This window comes from Papio anubis, chromosome 20 (genome assembly GCF_008728515.1).
Source record: "Papio anubis isolate 15944 chromosome 20, Panubis1.0, whole genome shotgun sequence".
Taxonomy (NCBI): Eukaryota; Metazoa; Chordata; class Mammalia; order Primates; family Cercopithecidae; genus Papio; species Papio anubis.
The window spans coordinates 15078238-15094064 of NC_044995.1; the positions used below are offsets into that span (position 1 = coordinate 15078238).

The 15827-nt window shown below is 52.9% G+C and overlaps 1 protein-coding gene across 6 annotated transcripts; it reads left to right on the forward strand.

Moving 5' to 3' along the window:
• Nucleotides 1-804: 804 nt before the first annotated feature.
• On the forward strand, nucleotides 805-13865 carry LOC101009638 (CEA cell adhesion molecule 4). Of its 6 annotated transcripts, none has more exons than XR_004180259.1 (8): nucleotides 805-4085; nucleotides 5004-5363; nucleotides 9118-9235; nucleotides 10262-10314; nucleotides 10593-10678; nucleotides 11153-11194; nucleotides 11470-12189; nucleotides 13169-13865. XR_004180259.1 is itself a non-coding variant. In XM_031659424.1 (7 exons), the coding sequence occupies exons 1-7, from the start codon at nucleotides 3779-3781 to the stop codon at nucleotides 11533-11535; spliced, it is 1032 nt and encodes a 343-aa protein (XP_031515284.1). In that variant the 5' UTR covers nucleotides 805-3778; the 3' UTR covers nucleotides 11536-13865. The 6 variants fall into 6 exon arrangements, 4 of the variants coding, with proteins under 4 accessions (XP_031515284.1, XP_031515287.1, XP_031515285.1 ...); XR_004180260.1 differs by having other exon boundaries at nucleotides 13430-13865; XM_031659424.1 differs by having other exon boundaries at nucleotides 11470-13865.
• The last annotated feature ends 1962 nt before the right edge of the window (nucleotides 13866-15827 follow it).

A 15827-nucleotide genomic window follows, 5' to 3' on the forward strand; every position in this document is an offset into this window, starting at 1 on the left:
ATCAGCATGGACTCATGGATAATTATGGGTTGGAATCCATTGCTATCATTATTTATTATGTTGCTCATGTCCCAAAATTGGTAATTCTAAGCTCCCTGTTGACATCTGTAATCTTTTGAAACATTCCCATAATTTTTCCAGTGGTTCCTTACTTTCTGGCCTCACAAAAAGCTCCAGGCTTCTCTTGTGCTTTCCTGCCCCAGCCCTGGATCAGCTAATTTCTCCAGGGAACCCTTTCATGGGAGAATAATGTTTGTAAACCATGGGCACCGACACGTCCATTGCCAGTGGGTGCCCGTGCTTCTAGGCCCTCTAGTGGTCAGAGCTGGGAAATAACACACACTCACACTAGTGTACTGTTATCCACATTTACAAATTAGGTAAATGAGGAACAAGAAAAGTTAGGCAACTTGATCAAAATCACAGAACACATAGGTAGTGGAACTAGGAAATGAAAACAATGACAGATGCACCACAAGTCCTAACAAGTGGAAGTAACTTTCTTTCTTTCTTTCTTTCTTTCTTTCTTTCTTTCTTTCTTTCTTTTTTTTTTTTTTTGAGACAGTCTTGCTCCGTCATCCAGGCTTGAGTGCTGTGGTGTCATCATAGCTCACTGCAACCTCCACCTCCCGGCTGATGCAATCCTTATTCCTAACAGCTCTGCAAAGTGGATTTTACCATCATCATTTTTAAAATTGTGGAATCGAGTATCAAAGAAGCCAAGTGACTCGTGCAAGATGGCACAGTTAAGTGACAGAACCAAGCGAGTCCCAGGTCTCTCTGGATATAAAGTCCAAGGTTATTCCACTGTATCAGTGTTTCCCAAAACTGACTTTAGGTAGAAGATAAATAAGCTTTTAAGAAACTTTAATAGTTATATGTTTATTTTAATGCATGTTAGAAACAATTTTAAGCAAATCCACAAAACCTCTAATTTCATGGACAATATTGCAAAGGACAAGGATGTTTTGTTTCAAACTCCTGGTTTCAAGTGATCCCCCCACTTTAGCCTTTCAAATACCTGGAATTACAGTGTAAGCCATTGCACGCTGCTGGGACAGGATGTTTTGTAAAGTAAATTTATTTAGAATAATGTATGAAGTCAATAATAATAAAGGTGGTACAAACTGTAGAAAACATTATAGAGATGGTCTATAAGTATCTGAGGCTTGGGAGACATAATACTGTAGTACCAGGCTTCATCTTCAGTTACATCTATAAAATTAAAGTCTCATAGTGCTGCAGAAAGGAAAACTAAGAATCTTAGACATGGATGTTAGCCCCGTGTGTCCATTTCTAGGAACCCTCTCCCTGGACATCTCTGTGTCCTCCTTGTTGGGAGTCAATCCAACCTTCCCCGCCATTACAGAACACTAGGAAGACTCTGAATGCACAGAGGGGCTTCTGTGTCACAGAGAAAAAAACTGGGTTTGGGGACCCTAGGGACTCTCTGTGTGGTGCATAAGAGATCCACACCCAGGACACAGCGGAGGTCAGCGCAGAGGAACGCAGCTCATCCTGTTATGGGACAGGGATCCAAATAAGAGTTGCTTCTCAAAGCATGTTCTGGGGGAGCCAAAATGTAGACACTGCACTCGTGGGAGGAATCGAGGTCTTGCAGATGGAGGATGCCCTGGGCACACAGCCTGGGACAGTTCTGATGCCCAGAGCAGGAGGTGCTCCAGGTTTCTCAGTGGGCTCATGGTATGCAAGGAAGTCTGGTGGACAAAGATTGACGCCTTAGGGAGTGTGAGATGTCCTGGTGTCTCTGGATGACTGAGTGGCCCTAAGAAGACAGGACTTGTTGATGTCTTGGCAATTAGAGCTGGTGCCATCGTGGCATGCAGGAGGGGATGATTTGATTCTCTGTCCTCCTGGGCTTGGGACGTCAATTCTGTGGGCTGCACATGGCCTCAGTGGGACCCACCCACAGGGGCTGGAATCTTGCTTTAAAGTGGTCCAAGGGCAGGGCTGGGGCAGACCCTTAATAAACTCTATTTGCATTAACGTAGAGAAATGACACAAGAACAAGGCTTTTACCCTAGTAGCATCGGGAGGGAATTCAGGGTCTTTCTAACAGTGAGGGGTCAAACCCAATTAATTCCCTGACATCATTCACTGACTTCCCCTCTAGCCTCTAACATATGTCCTTCTTACAAACACACTGAAACTGGCACAAACTCTGGATATTCGATCCCAGGTGGATCTTCCACCAGGGCAGAATGATCACAAGAAAGTCAGGGAGTGACTCCCCACCCTCAAGGTCCCCAGTATTTGGGACATCTGCCTATGGTCCCTGCAGACATTTCACCAGGGGATCCAGGGAAACTTCTCCTGAAGGAGGGGACAGGATAACCCAGGATCTGCCTTTGTTTCCATCTCAGAGGGACTGAGGGTCATGGGGCCTCCCCTGTTCTAATAGAGGAACCAGGTATCCCTTTGTGGAGTCTCCAGGTGGGAACTGCCCCGGCTCCTGGGCCCTGTGGGGAGGCCTGGGGCAGAAAACAGACAGGGACACAGACAACCTGGAGGCGGAACCCCCAGTGTTGTGATGGAGGAACACAGGGCACTCTGGGGACCACCTCCCAGGCCAGTGTCTTCTCTCTAAAGCCCCCAGAGACACCTTCCTGGGCCCTTTTTTTGAAACTTTGGGGACGGATGGCTGTTTCTGAGGCAGCCCATCTGCCTGCAGGACAGTTCTCTCAAATCAGGACCAGGAGTGCTCTGGACAACTCTGGTCCTCTCCCTGAGCTCATTCTGCACTGCGTGGAGTTGGGCACCCTGGGGACCCTCAGTAAACAGGACCAAGGGTAACCTGACCCTGCAGTCTGGAGGTCAGAGCCCATCTCTGCCCAGGGGCCAGGGCCACTCCTACCACATGAACCCTGGTCAGCATCCCTGGGGAAGTCTCTGACTTTTACCACAGGTCTCTTCTTGCCCTCCAGGAGCAACACTGCTCACAGACAACACACAGGAAATGGGTTCCCCTGGACAGGAAGCTGGCTTTGCTAAGGAGGTGGAGGTGAAGCCTGGTTTCCATCCTTTGCTCCAGCAGGCCCTTCCAGTCCCTCCCATGTGTCTGCTCTGTCTCTCCCGCTCCTTCCTGGAGCCTCTGAGGATCCTGCTCTGCCAGGATTCTCTGCTCAGTTCTCCACTTTCTCCTGGCACCATGCCTGGGGAAGGCACAGTGACAACAGGACAGTCAGCTTCACAGAGGACAGAGGCCACCTGGGATGGTCAGGGAGAACATGGACAGGCCCTGAGCCACAGCACAGCCAACAGACACGGAGAAGGAGGGTCTCCCTGAATCCCTCCTCGAGGACAGCAGAACCCAGAGCCACCCACCTCCCTCCACCACAGTCCTCTCTTCCCAGGACATGCAGGACACCTCCCTCCACATCCAGGAGCTGGGGATCCTCCGAAGATTCCCAGGCCTGGATCTGTGTCCCTGGGTCAGAGGCAAGGCTGGTGACACTGGAGAGAGAGGACGGGTCCCCCACAGGTGCCCCCCACTTTCTATCCCACAGAACCACCTCTGTCACTTCCTTGCTGGGTATCATCCCACACTCCCTGAGAATTGGGGAGATTGAGGAGACCTGAGGGCCCAGCTGGGTTTCTGTGTCACAAAGGGAAACAGTTCTCCGAGTTTGGGAGACCCCAGAGTACCTCTGTGTGTGGTGACATTCCCAAAGGGTCAGTGCAGGGGTGACAGGTCACCCTCTCTGGGGACAGCGGACTCCATCAACCCTGCTTCTCAAATTGTGGTTAGGAAACTGTAATGTACACAGAAGAGAAAGGGGAAGGAGGGACAAAAAAAGGCAGAAATGAGAGGGGAGGGGGCAGAGGGGTAACCTGGGCAGAGCCCCGCCTCTGCCCCTGGCCCTGGGAAGTGCTTCTGCCCTGGAGGAGGCTCAGCACAGAAGGAGGAAGGTCAGCAGACCTAACAGTCACAGCAGCTCTGACAAGAGCATTCCTGGAGCCCAAGCTCCCCTCCACGGAGGACAAGCAGGCAGCAAAGACCATGGGCCCCCCCTCAGCTGCTCCCCATGGAGGGCACAGGCCCTGGCAGGGGTTCCTGATCACAGGTGAGGGGAGAACTCTCTGGGAGTGGGTGGGAGGAGGGAGCACGGAGACTGACTGGAGTCTCTTGGGTAGGAGGGGACAGAGGGCTTCTAGCTGGGGTCTCCTGGGGCTCTGAGAGGGGACTGAGGGCTTCTGTTGGAGGCTAGATAAGAGAGAGAACATCATAGAGGGGCAGGGGTCACCACAGGAAAATCTCAGTGAACTGAAATTGGTAAAAGGCAGGAAAATCTCAAGTGTTCTTGTTTCCTAGTTAATCATCACTGGCCACTACATTTTGAAAAATGAGAATAACAACTATTATCTGATGACACTTCAAATAAAAACACAACCAGGGCATAAAACACTGTTCTTAGCCAACAACCTCAGCCACTGGGAAATAAACCTCAGGACTTGGAGGCCCTGGGAATGCTATGAATTCATCCACAGGAGTCTGCAGCCTGTCCCAGGCACTGGGGTGCAACCAAGATCACACAAGTCCCTGTCCTCACGGAGCTCACACTCTCATGGGGAGGAAGACAGACATGCAAAGCGATCTAGAATGTGAGGTCAGGTGTTGACAAGAGCTCCGGAGGGAGCAGAGCAGGGCAAGTTCAGAAAGGGAAGACCCAGGGTCTCTAGAGGAGGTGTCAGGGGAGAGGTCTCCCCAAAACACCCTGATGTGAGCAGGATCTGAGAGTAGCGTGGAGGGAGCCATGCAGACCCCTGGGGAAGAGGATTCCACACCAGAAAATGCCAAGGTCAGAGGTGTTGAAGGAATGGGGGTAGTGCTGCTGACCCAGGGGGGGACACACACACACACGCGCACACACACACACACTCCAAGGCTGAGGGATGAGGAGACCCGCTGAGGACCCAGGGCCTTATCTTTCCATCCCACTACCTAGGTCCCAGTATTGACTGATGCTCTCTTCACCTCCTAGCCTCACTTTTAACCTTCTGGGACCTGCCCCCCACTGTCCAGTTCACTATCGAAGCCCTGCCGTCCAGTGCTGCAGAGGGAAAGGATGTTCTTCTACGGGCCTGCAATATTTCAGAGACTATTCAAGCCTATTATTGGCACAAGGGGAAAACGGCAGAAGGGAGCCCTCTCATTGCTGGTTATTTGATAGACGTTCAAGTAAATATCCCGGGGACTGCATACAGCGGTCGAGAGACAATATACTCCAACGGATCCCTGCTGTTCCAAAACGTCACGCTGGAGGACGCAGGATCCTACACCCTCCGAACCATAAACGCCAAGTATGACTCCGACCAAGCAACTGGCCAGCTCCACGTACACCGTGAGTGATTCCCCCATACCTCTGGGTGTTGGGGGTCAGTTCCGCTTCACACACATGAGATTGTCAGGCCTGGGCTGTGCCTGCATTCCCCTCTGCATTTTGTGTTGAGATTTGAGCATTTAGTGCAGGACACACACATAGGAGGTAAACTCCAACAGATCAGAATTCCTTTCCTGCATCCAGACCCAGCAGACACTCGCTGAATGGGGGCAGAGTGCGGGGGCCTCAGCAGGGGGAGGTCAGTCTCAGCCAAGCACCCCGTGCCCTCCCCATGAACCTGACCCTGAGAAAGACTCTGGAGAACTGGGTCAGGGCCTGGCCTGAGGGGGTCCTGGGATCCTCACAGAGAAGCTCAGCCCCAGGGCTCCTGACTCCAGGTGACCCCGGGAAGCCTGGGCCAGGGCTTGGGTGTGGTCTCCTGGGCAGGGCTGACTGGGAGCAAGGATTTACAAGCTGTCCGTGGGCTGTGGTTCCTGCAGCTTCTCACCAGCGCCGGCTCAACTCCCAGAGTCTCATCTGGACAAGGACAGAGCCTACCACTTTACCTGGGACTCAGTCCGGAGAGGACAGGTGGATAGGATTACTAGGGCATCGGCCCTCTGAATGGGGAGCTTAAGAGATGCCCTTGGGCAGTCAGTGGCCCAGGGGTAGGAACAGAGGTGAGAAAATGTTCCCGGCAGCTTCTTGTCCACCAGGGATCATGCCCAGGGGTGCTTTCCCATGGAGGCAAATAATAACAGAGGCTGTTGATGTGAACACCTCCTCTGTGCCAAGCTTCATGTCAGATCCTGTGAATAATTTAAAGTTCATCCACAGACAAAGTGGCAAGCCACAGACCATTTCCCATTTACATATTGTATGGAGGGGAAACTGAGGCACAGAGAGATACAGACACCGGCCAGGGTGGGGCAGATCGCAGCTGGCAGAGTCACGGGAGGACTGTCTGCAGCTACTGCCACGTCCTCTCCTTCCTCCCTGGTGCCTTATTAGGTGTCCGTGGACCTCAGAGCAGCCACCGGTTCAGATGTTTTCTTCTTAGGTGTCTACAGCTCAAAGGGGGAGATTCTGGTCTGGAGAGTTACGAGTAAATACCGAATTAATCAGTTTTTTCTTGACTAAATCACCCACCTCAACAATCAGTCAGTGCTGGGGAAGTTCAGGCCTCCTTGCTCAGGTCCACATCCCCATCTCTGGACATGAAATCGTGTGTTTCCTGATGTGTTGGTATCATTCCGATGGGAGGATAAAGGGGAGGACTTTGCTTTCTCCCCCTTTCACACCCTGCACCAGCCAGGGCCCAGGGTGAGACACATACTCCGTAGTTCTCTTATGAAGGAGGGAGGGATTGAATGAAGGAATGATCTATAACTTCTTCAGAGACAGAGACCTGGATACAAGATCCTAGGAGGTTCTAGCTGCCACACCTGTTTTCTGTCCCTCTAGGGGCTAAGACCCATGTCCCATTCCTCTGGCCCCTTTCCCCTAAATCTGTGCCTGGGAGCGGAGTCTCATCTGACTCTGGGGCTGCAGGGCTGTGGGAAGGTTTTCAGGGGAGAGATCGGGATTGCGGGGAGCCCCACACTTTTGCCTTCCGTCCTGCAGTTCTACCTGGTTCTCACTGTGAATATCCCATAATAATCCCTCCATCCTTTCTGGGGAGTAGAAAAAAGTACATATTTAAAAATATGCCAGAGCATCTGTTCTTCTTAGCAAGTCCAGATAGTTATTAGCTGGCAGGAATAAATTGTTATTTTACCAGAGTCTAACCTGCTGGGGGTTTATGGGAGCCTAACTGACTGAGGGGAGGGGAAATATCCAACTCCAGTCCCCTCAAGCCATCATGTCCCACCTAAGGGGAAGAAAAAACCGAGAGGCACTTGTGACATTCACAGCCCAGGGCACAGACTCCATCCAGGACCACAGAACCCCTCCCTCCCCACACTCACCACCGCTTCACTGAACGTCTGCTCACCCAATTTCCTGTTGCCCAGTATATCATGTCCTGGCTTTCAACAAAAACTACGAGACAAACTAGAGCAAAAAGAAAAAATAATAATTCAGTTCGAAAGATAGAACAAGCATCAGAACCAGATGCAGAAGTGGCAGGGATGTTGAAATTATCAGACCAAGAATTTAAAACAACTCTAGGGCCAGGTGCGGTGGCTCACGCCTGTAATCCCAGCACTTTGGGAGGCCGAGGTGGGCGGATCACCTGAGGTCAGGAGTTCGAGACTAGCCTGGCCAACATGGCGAAACTCCGTCTCTACTAAAAATTAGGCAGGCATGGTGGTGGGAGCCTGTAATCCTAGACACTCAGGAGGCTGAGGCAGGAGAATTGCTTGAACTGGGGAGGCAGAGGTTGCAGTGAGCCGAGATCGCACCACTGCACTCCAGCCTGGGCAATAGAGCGAGATTCTGTCTCAAAAACAAATAAACGAACAAAAAGGCAACTCTGGCTAATATGCTAAAGGCTGCAATGGAGAGCACAGACAATGCGCAGAACAGAGGGTGATGTGAGCAGAGAGATGGACAGGCTAAGAAAGAATAACAACATCCATCTATCTACCTACCTATCTATCTATCTATCTATCTATCTATCCATCCATCTATCCATCCATCTATCTATTTATCTATCTGTCTATCTATCTATCACCTATCGTCTGTCTAACTACATATATGCTAGAGATCAAACTCTCTGTAACACCTGGATCTCAGGGTGGTTGTGAGGATGTTTATTAGGAGATTAAAGAGATTAAAGCAGAGTTACACACAGGGTGTGAGCTCCCTTGATGCTGTCAACTAGGGTTCTTATTTTTTGATATTGTTGTTGTTAGCGATAAAATCAGGAACAATGCAGTAAAAATTTGGTTATATCATGTACGAGTTCTGTGACCTTCCTTGACTTACTGAGGCACTGTAAGTCTCAGATGCTAACTCTGCAGCTGGAGGTGACGCCCCCTCCCTCAAGGTGATGCGAGGATGAGATGAGCTGTAGGTAGCTTGGTTCCCACTGGGCCTGGCACATGGAAGGCCTCTGAAAACAGTCAAAGAGCATCATCCCCACTCATCAGCATTGAGTTGATGGTGAGGGCTCGCTGTCTATGACAATCATGGCATGGAAAAGAAGAAGCAGAAAGATGACTGGACGTGGTGGCTCACGCCTGTAATCCCAGCACTTTGGGAGGCCGAGGCGGGCAGATCACCTGAGATCAGGAGTTTGAGACCAGCCTGGACAACATGGTGAAATCTCTACTAAAAATACAAAAATTAGCCTGGCGTGGTGGCACACACCTGTAATCCCAGCTGCCTGGGAGGCTGAGGCGGGAGAATCACTTGAACTTGGGAGATGAAGGTTGCAGTGAGCCAAGATTGCGTCACTGCACTCCAGCCTGGGCGACAGAGAATGACTCTATCCAAAAACAAACAAACAAACAAACAAACACACAAAAAAACAGAGGAAAGAGGCATGAAGTGAGAGGAAGAAGGGATTTAAAGGCACAGGAGCAGGGCGAGGTGCAGGCACCTGTGGGAGAATGTAGGAGTCAGTGCATCCCAATGTTTCAAGCCTGAGACACAGAAAATGGTGCAACCGTGGAGAGCAAGGGAGTCAGCTATGAGGACAGCACAAGAGACCGCACTCAGGCTCTGGAGCATTTCCTTCCTCCCTGACCGTGCCCCTGCCCTGCAAGGCCGCCTCATGGTTTCCCTTGGAACAGACTTGGGCCTTGTCCCCTTTGCCTTCCGCTTTCTGCAGAAAACAACGTCCCAGGCCTTCCTGTGGGGGCTGTCGCTGGCATCGTGACTGGGGTCCTGGTCGGGGTGGCTCTGGTGGCCGCCCTGGTGTGTTTCCTGCTCCTCGCCAGGACTGGAAGGTACCACAGCTTTTCTGCAGCCTCCTCCCACCCCCCAGGCTGATTCCAGTCCGGGAGGAGGGAGACCCTGCCCTGTATTCAGGGCCAGGCTCTCCTTGTCCTCCCAAGGGATCCTTCCCTCTCATTCCATGGCTCCTCCCTTGCCAGCTGCTGATCCTAGGCTGCCTCCTCCTTTATGAATGTGCCACCATTAAGTTTGCACCCCTGAGTGTGGTCCTAGTTCCCTAACACAGCAAAGTCACAGCTGCCTGGAGGGAGGAAGGAAGGGAGGGAGATAGGACGGGAGTGCTCAGAACCTGGTACCTCCTGCTGTTCATTGAATTTACCCACCCAGTGAGGGGGCGATTTGCAGGCTTGAGATCCAAGGTGGGGGTCCTGGAAACGGTCACGCAGTGGGGAGTGGCAAAGCCTGGACAGGCTGGGTGGGGTCAGCAGCCATGATTGATGCTGTAACTGCTGTTACATGAGGTGTGAGACGGGAGAACCTGGACCTAAGGACCTGCTGTCCTTTATGTCTCTTGCCAAGGGGTGGAGAGAGAGAGGAAAAACCCATTGCCCCATTTCAGCATCTCCAGGCCCGAAAGGAGGGTCTGGCCAAGGCAGAGACACTGAGTTCTGGGAGAATCTAATGCATGCTCCTTGCCTCCTCGTGCCCCCAGCTCCCCCAGTGTCCTGCACACACGGACGGCCCTGCTTTCCTTCTGGGGCCTTGACCCTTCCTCTCAGGCAAACCCCCTAGGTGGTCTGATTCCCTCCCTGGATCCTCAGACCCTTTCCTGGGTCTCTGGGTCAATGTTCTCCTCACCCGGAGTCTGCCTGGGGGTCCTTCCTCTCTGGCCAGGACAGATGTGGCTGCTTAAGGCCTTTCCTCAGCTCCCCTCCTCAGCCGCTCCTACCATGAAATTGATGGAGACAGGAGGCCTTCACTCCAGTCCTTGAAAATGGAATCCCTTCCTTGTCCTTATTCTGCCCCTAAACGTGTGATTTCTCCCTGCACCCTCATCAATAACCCTTGACCTTTCCCAGGGCCAGCATCCGGCGTGACCTCAGGGAGCAGAGGCCCCCAGCCTCCACCCCCGGTGAGTGTCCCTTCAGCCCACATGTGGAAGCCCCTAGGTCTGCCCTACAGTGTCCACTCCTGCCAGTCACCCTCTGGGGGCCTCTGACCCTTTCCTTGGGGCTGCAAGGAGGATATCAGGAAACATGACACAGGGGACCCCGACTGGCTTAGTCAGACTGATCTGTGGGCTCTGGGTCGTGGGTCACCTCCTCAACCTCAGCTGCTCAGGTTTCCCCTGGGAAGAGGCTCCCTCTCCCTGATTCTCTGGGAGCTGAGGACCCTCACATCCTCCTGCAGGAGGGGTCCAGGCTCTCCTCCCACCCTGCTGCTCACTCCTGTCTCTGTCCCCAGGCCACGGTCCCTCTCACAGATCTGCCTTCTCGGTAAGCCTGTTCCCTCCCCAGCCCCTTTCTACTGGGGTCCCAGTAGTGCAGGCTCAGGGCAGGGGGACCATCAACCCCATAGCACAGCACAGCCCCACCTTTCCCCAAACAGTCAGGTCAAAGTAAGCCCCTCTGGCCAAGGTCCCGGCCTCCCTACGGAGCCAGGACCACCCACACTCTGTGCTGACCCCACCCTGGGACCCTCCATTGCCTGAGGAGACCCCTGGAGTCCAGCAGGTGCAGAGTGGACACTGGGAGCATCAGTCAGGGGCCCACATTCACAAGGGTGTGGGATGGGCCCAGCCAGGACAGGGGTCAGGGTACTGTGTCCACACTGGGAGGCTGAGCTCAGGGGCAGAGCTGGTCACTCCTGAGGGAAAATGCCTGGAAGTAGAGGCAGGGAAGTAAGTCCTGGGCTGGGCTTCCATGGATCTCCCTCGCAGTCCCCTGACATCCCCTCTCTCCCCTGCCCAGGCTCCTCTACCTGGTCCCAGGACAGCCACTCCCCTGTATGAGGTGAGTGTGGGCCATGGATGTTCTGGTCCCACAGGCCCCAAGGGACCCAGGATCTACTCCCAACAGCACCTGGCTGAGCTCTGAGATTCAGGAAAACACAGTGAAAATGAGAACAGGGGGTGGTGAGCAGAGGAGGGAGGGGGCTGGGAGCAGGAATCCCCTGAGCACAGCCAGGTTCAGCACCAGAGCAGCCCTGGGTGGGCCCAGAGCCTGGGAGATGCCAGACCCTGTTTTAGAAGGCCACAGGGGTCGAGGCCTCTTCTCTGTTTTTACAGGAATTGCTACACTCTGACGCAAACATTTACTGCCGGATTGACCACAAAGCAGATGTGGTCTCTTAGGTTCCCCCAGGAGCTGCTCCTGTGGGTTGACAGAGGTACCCAAAGACTCCAGCCCTGGGGACAGGGAAGGACATGAAGCCTGAGCCAGAGAACCAGCTCTGAGTCCTGAGAAGACACTGGCCTGGGGACAGGGAGGAAAGGGGCCTCTCCTAAATATCTGGAGACCCTGACAGGCTGCCCTGGCCTCTGGATGGGCTGGGAAAAAGGCCTCCCATCACCACAGGAACCTGGGTCTTGCAGGGAAAGTGAATGGGCCGGTGGCCCACCCAGAGTCACCTGGAAAGGATCTGAATAAAGAGGACCCTTCCTCTCATTGGCTCTTTTTCTGCTCATGGGAACTTAGCAGAAACTCACCTGAAACTCCATGTCCATTCTCTCCCGGGTCACACAGGGAAAATATCATCTTCACCATATCTCAACCCCAGTCTCTCTTCCCTGGGAGGCACAAATAGGGGGTTGAGGGTCAGGCTGGAGTGGACCCTACACAGGAAAGGGTGGGATTCACAGGAGCCCTGCCCAGCCAACCGAGTGCTCGGCTGTCCTCACACTGCCCCAGGGACCAAGGCCATGCACAGCCCCAGCCTGGCTCCCTCTGTGAATGCACGAGGTGTCTCAGGAGCGCGGAAGTTGGGGCCATCTGACGTCCACACAAAGGTGAGCAATGCAGGAGCATCCATGGGTGGTGCAGATCATGGGTGTGACCCCCACATAGCCTCCAGTGTCCTGAGCCCTCCTGCCCTCTTCACCCGGGCCCTGGTGGCCCATCTATCACTGTCCTCTGCAAATGAGCTTACCTGTCCCCAAATCCAGGATCCTGTGTGCTTAGCCCTGGCCACCAGGTTCTCCTCTGTCCCAGTGGCTTTGGCTCAGGACATCTTTATCCCTGGTGGGACACAGAGAGGGGCTGTCAGAGTAACCAAGGTGAATATAGACCCATAAGTCAGTCCTTGAACACTACCAAGGACTCTAGCCCCTCATTGCCCATCAGTTCCCACTTTACCCCCCGGCATGGATCTGACTGAGCAAGTCAACTCTTTACACAGGAGCGTCCAGGTCAGAGGAGCAGGGCTCCCCCATCTAAAGCTCGTGCAGGTTCCCATGGTGATGGGAAAACCTGTCTGCTCCTCTCCCTGGCCCACAGCCCTGCCTCACCTGCAGCTCCTCCACACACCTGGGCCAGCGGTTCTCAGCCCTTCCCTGAGGGCCCCTGGAAGGGTGATGGTCTCATGTAGGTTCACTTGAACCAAGTGCCACCTTCCCACAGACAAGCCAGTCCCTGCACTAAAGCACAGAACCACACGGTTCCCAAGGGTGTTCTGCCACTGCCACGGGTTCTTCATCATATGAGACGTAAGAAAACAATCGGCAATGGGTTGTTTTACATCAGGATTTGCATCGGGATTTAGCTGTAAATGACCCCCGATCCCACCTGCACACAGCATCAGATGAGACAAGATGAGGCGTCTTTAGTTTCCTGTTGATGCTGTGACAAATTCCCACAAGCTTAGTGACATAGAAACCTGAACCAAGGTGCCCACATGACTGTTCTTTCTGAAGAGCTCGTTTCCTCTCCTTTTCCACCTCCTAGAGGCCCCCTGCAAACTTGACTGTGTCCTCTTTCTCCATCTTCAAGGCCAGCAGTGCAGCATCTTGAAACCGTTCTGTGCCGTTTCCAACCCCACATCTCCACCTCCTCCTGCCTGCCTCTGTCACTTAAAAGGAAGGAGCCTTGTTATTTTGGATGCACCTGGGATAAACCACAATAACCTCCCCATCTCATGATCCTTCCTTTAATCTGTAAAGTGTCCTTTACCATGCGACATGTCCACAGATCTGGGGATGAGGATGTGCACATGTTTGAAATGCCCTTGTTCTGTCCATCACTCTTCTCAAGGCCATCTTCTCATCATCGTTCACCACAAACCACACACGGGCACCGGGATGGGGTCATCCTGACTGTGGCGTCAGTTTCTGCAGTGACATCCCCAGCACCCTCCAGGTCCTGAGAGAGGAAGACGGAGGGCTCTCCATGCCCCTAGTACCTCTCCACCTTCTTCTTGGTGACATGCTCGGTTGCTAAGAATAAAAGAGAGCAGAGGTGACTGAAAGATCACAACTCACCGGCCCTTCAGTAGTTCCTGGACATCAGCACCACGGACAGTGACCCAGTGAGGCTCTTTTCCGGGGTGGCAGCAGGGAGCTTGCAGATAGGAAGGAACTGCAGGAAAAACTGCCCATTCTATTCTATATGAGAAGGACTGTAAGAAAGAGGAAGCTATTACAGAGATAATGCTATCTATTATTCTCCAATCCACAAATTGCAAAACATTTGCATGTCTGGACATCATGGTTGTTAGCACATCTGCTGCCATTCCCTGCAGGACTGATTGCTGCACCCAGGATGTGGTCTCTGAGGGGCTGAGAGCCTGCTTTGGCCTCAGGGAGAGTCTCTCTGCCCTTGACATTTAGGCCACTGTCTCTGCCTCCAACATGGTGGGAACCTTCCATGATTAACGTCTGATTCTCTGTGCCTGACCTTTGAAGCACATCCATCACTCAACCTGGAGCATCTGCTGAGCTCAGCATCCTGCTCCTCCATCACCAGCTGAGCCCTTGGGGAGATGCTTGAGGGGATCTCCTGGGCTCCTCTGCCAGCTCCTCCAGGCTGAGTCTTGTGCTTGGTGTCAGAGGCCTTTGCCATCTGCTTGTTCTTCCCATAGGCAAATAATCCTCCTCAGGGACAACTGGGGCCTGAAGATCTGTCTGAATATCTATCTATTTGTCTATCTATATATCTATCTTTCTATCTATCTATCCAAATATATATATATATATCATGAGAATACTTTATTAGGCAAAACCACATACTATGAAAATGTTTTAAAATGCAATAGGAGGAGATGACACAAAGAACAAGTGTGTAGTGACACACGGCTATCAGAACACACTGAAGAATCCACACCGCGGCCGGGGGCAGTGGCTCACGCCTGTAATCCCAGCACTTTGGGAGGCCAAGGAGGGGCGGATCACTTGAGGATAGGAGTTTGAGACCAGCCTGACCAACATGGTGAAACCCCATCTCTACTAAAAATACAAAAAAATTTAGCTGGGCTTGGTGGCACATGCCTGTAGTCCTGGCTACTCGGTGGGCTGAGGCAGAATTGCTTGAACCCAGGAGACACAGGTTGCAGTGAGCCAAGATTGCACCACTGCACTCCGGCCTGGGAGATAGAGCGAGGCTCTGTCACACACACACACAATCCACACCTCTTCCCCACTTCACTTTGCCCAGAAAAGGAATGTTCTAGGCCACTTCCTCCTCAGCACACATCCCCAGGGAACTAAAATAGGTTCATAGTCACCCTCATCTTCCTCATTCCCATCACCTCCTACCCACAGAGGTATCTCTGGTCCTACAGACCCAGCCTTGCCTTCAAGAGGCACAAGTCCAACCCTTCCAGTGTCCCTGCTGGTCACACACAGCACTCGGGGTACACTGGAGGGCTTCTGTGCCTTGGACGGGAACAAACCCCACCTAACATCCCACACCTGAGAAGTCACCAGGGTCCTCTCTGCCCTGTCCTCACACTCAATGTCTGTCCTGGGTCACCCTTGTCATCTCTCCTGGAAACAGGCATGGCTTTTGACAGGTGAGGTTGAGGCTTTGTCTTTTCCGGAGTCCCTCCCACTCTGAGCTCAGCCCCACGCAACCCTCTCTCACCAGGGGCCTTGTTCTCTGGGTCCCTGGATACCTGGGTCCATGCCATGCACATTTCAAAAAAAAAAAAAAAATGACAATGACTCTGGCCCTGACATCCTCATCCAAGGCACGTGTCTGACGAGAATCACCAGGTGAGACACCTGTGGCTCCACACACCTGAGGCTTCACTACACAGGGGTGTCCTCATCCCTCTCCTCCCACCCCTAGGGACAGTGAGCACCACAGGCTGCCCTGGACCACCAGCTCCCCCTCCCATACACAGCCTCAGATCTATACTGACCTGCTGCATGGAGAGGCTCTGATGAACAGCAGGCAGTAGGAAATCTCACCGAACAAGGGGCCACTCGCGGCCCCACCCCTCCTCATATCTATGACTGGGACAGACACACGTAACACACCTGTGCTCACCGCCCAGCCCCCAAGGTCAATCACAGTCTGCTTCTCCCCTAGACCCACTGCTCCCCGCATCTTCCCTCCCCAGCTGCAGTCTGGGTGGCCTCCCTGCTGTTCTAATAGGCAGGTTCCAACCTTTGTGTTGTTGCCTGCAATGCCCACCTTTTCCCTTCCCCTT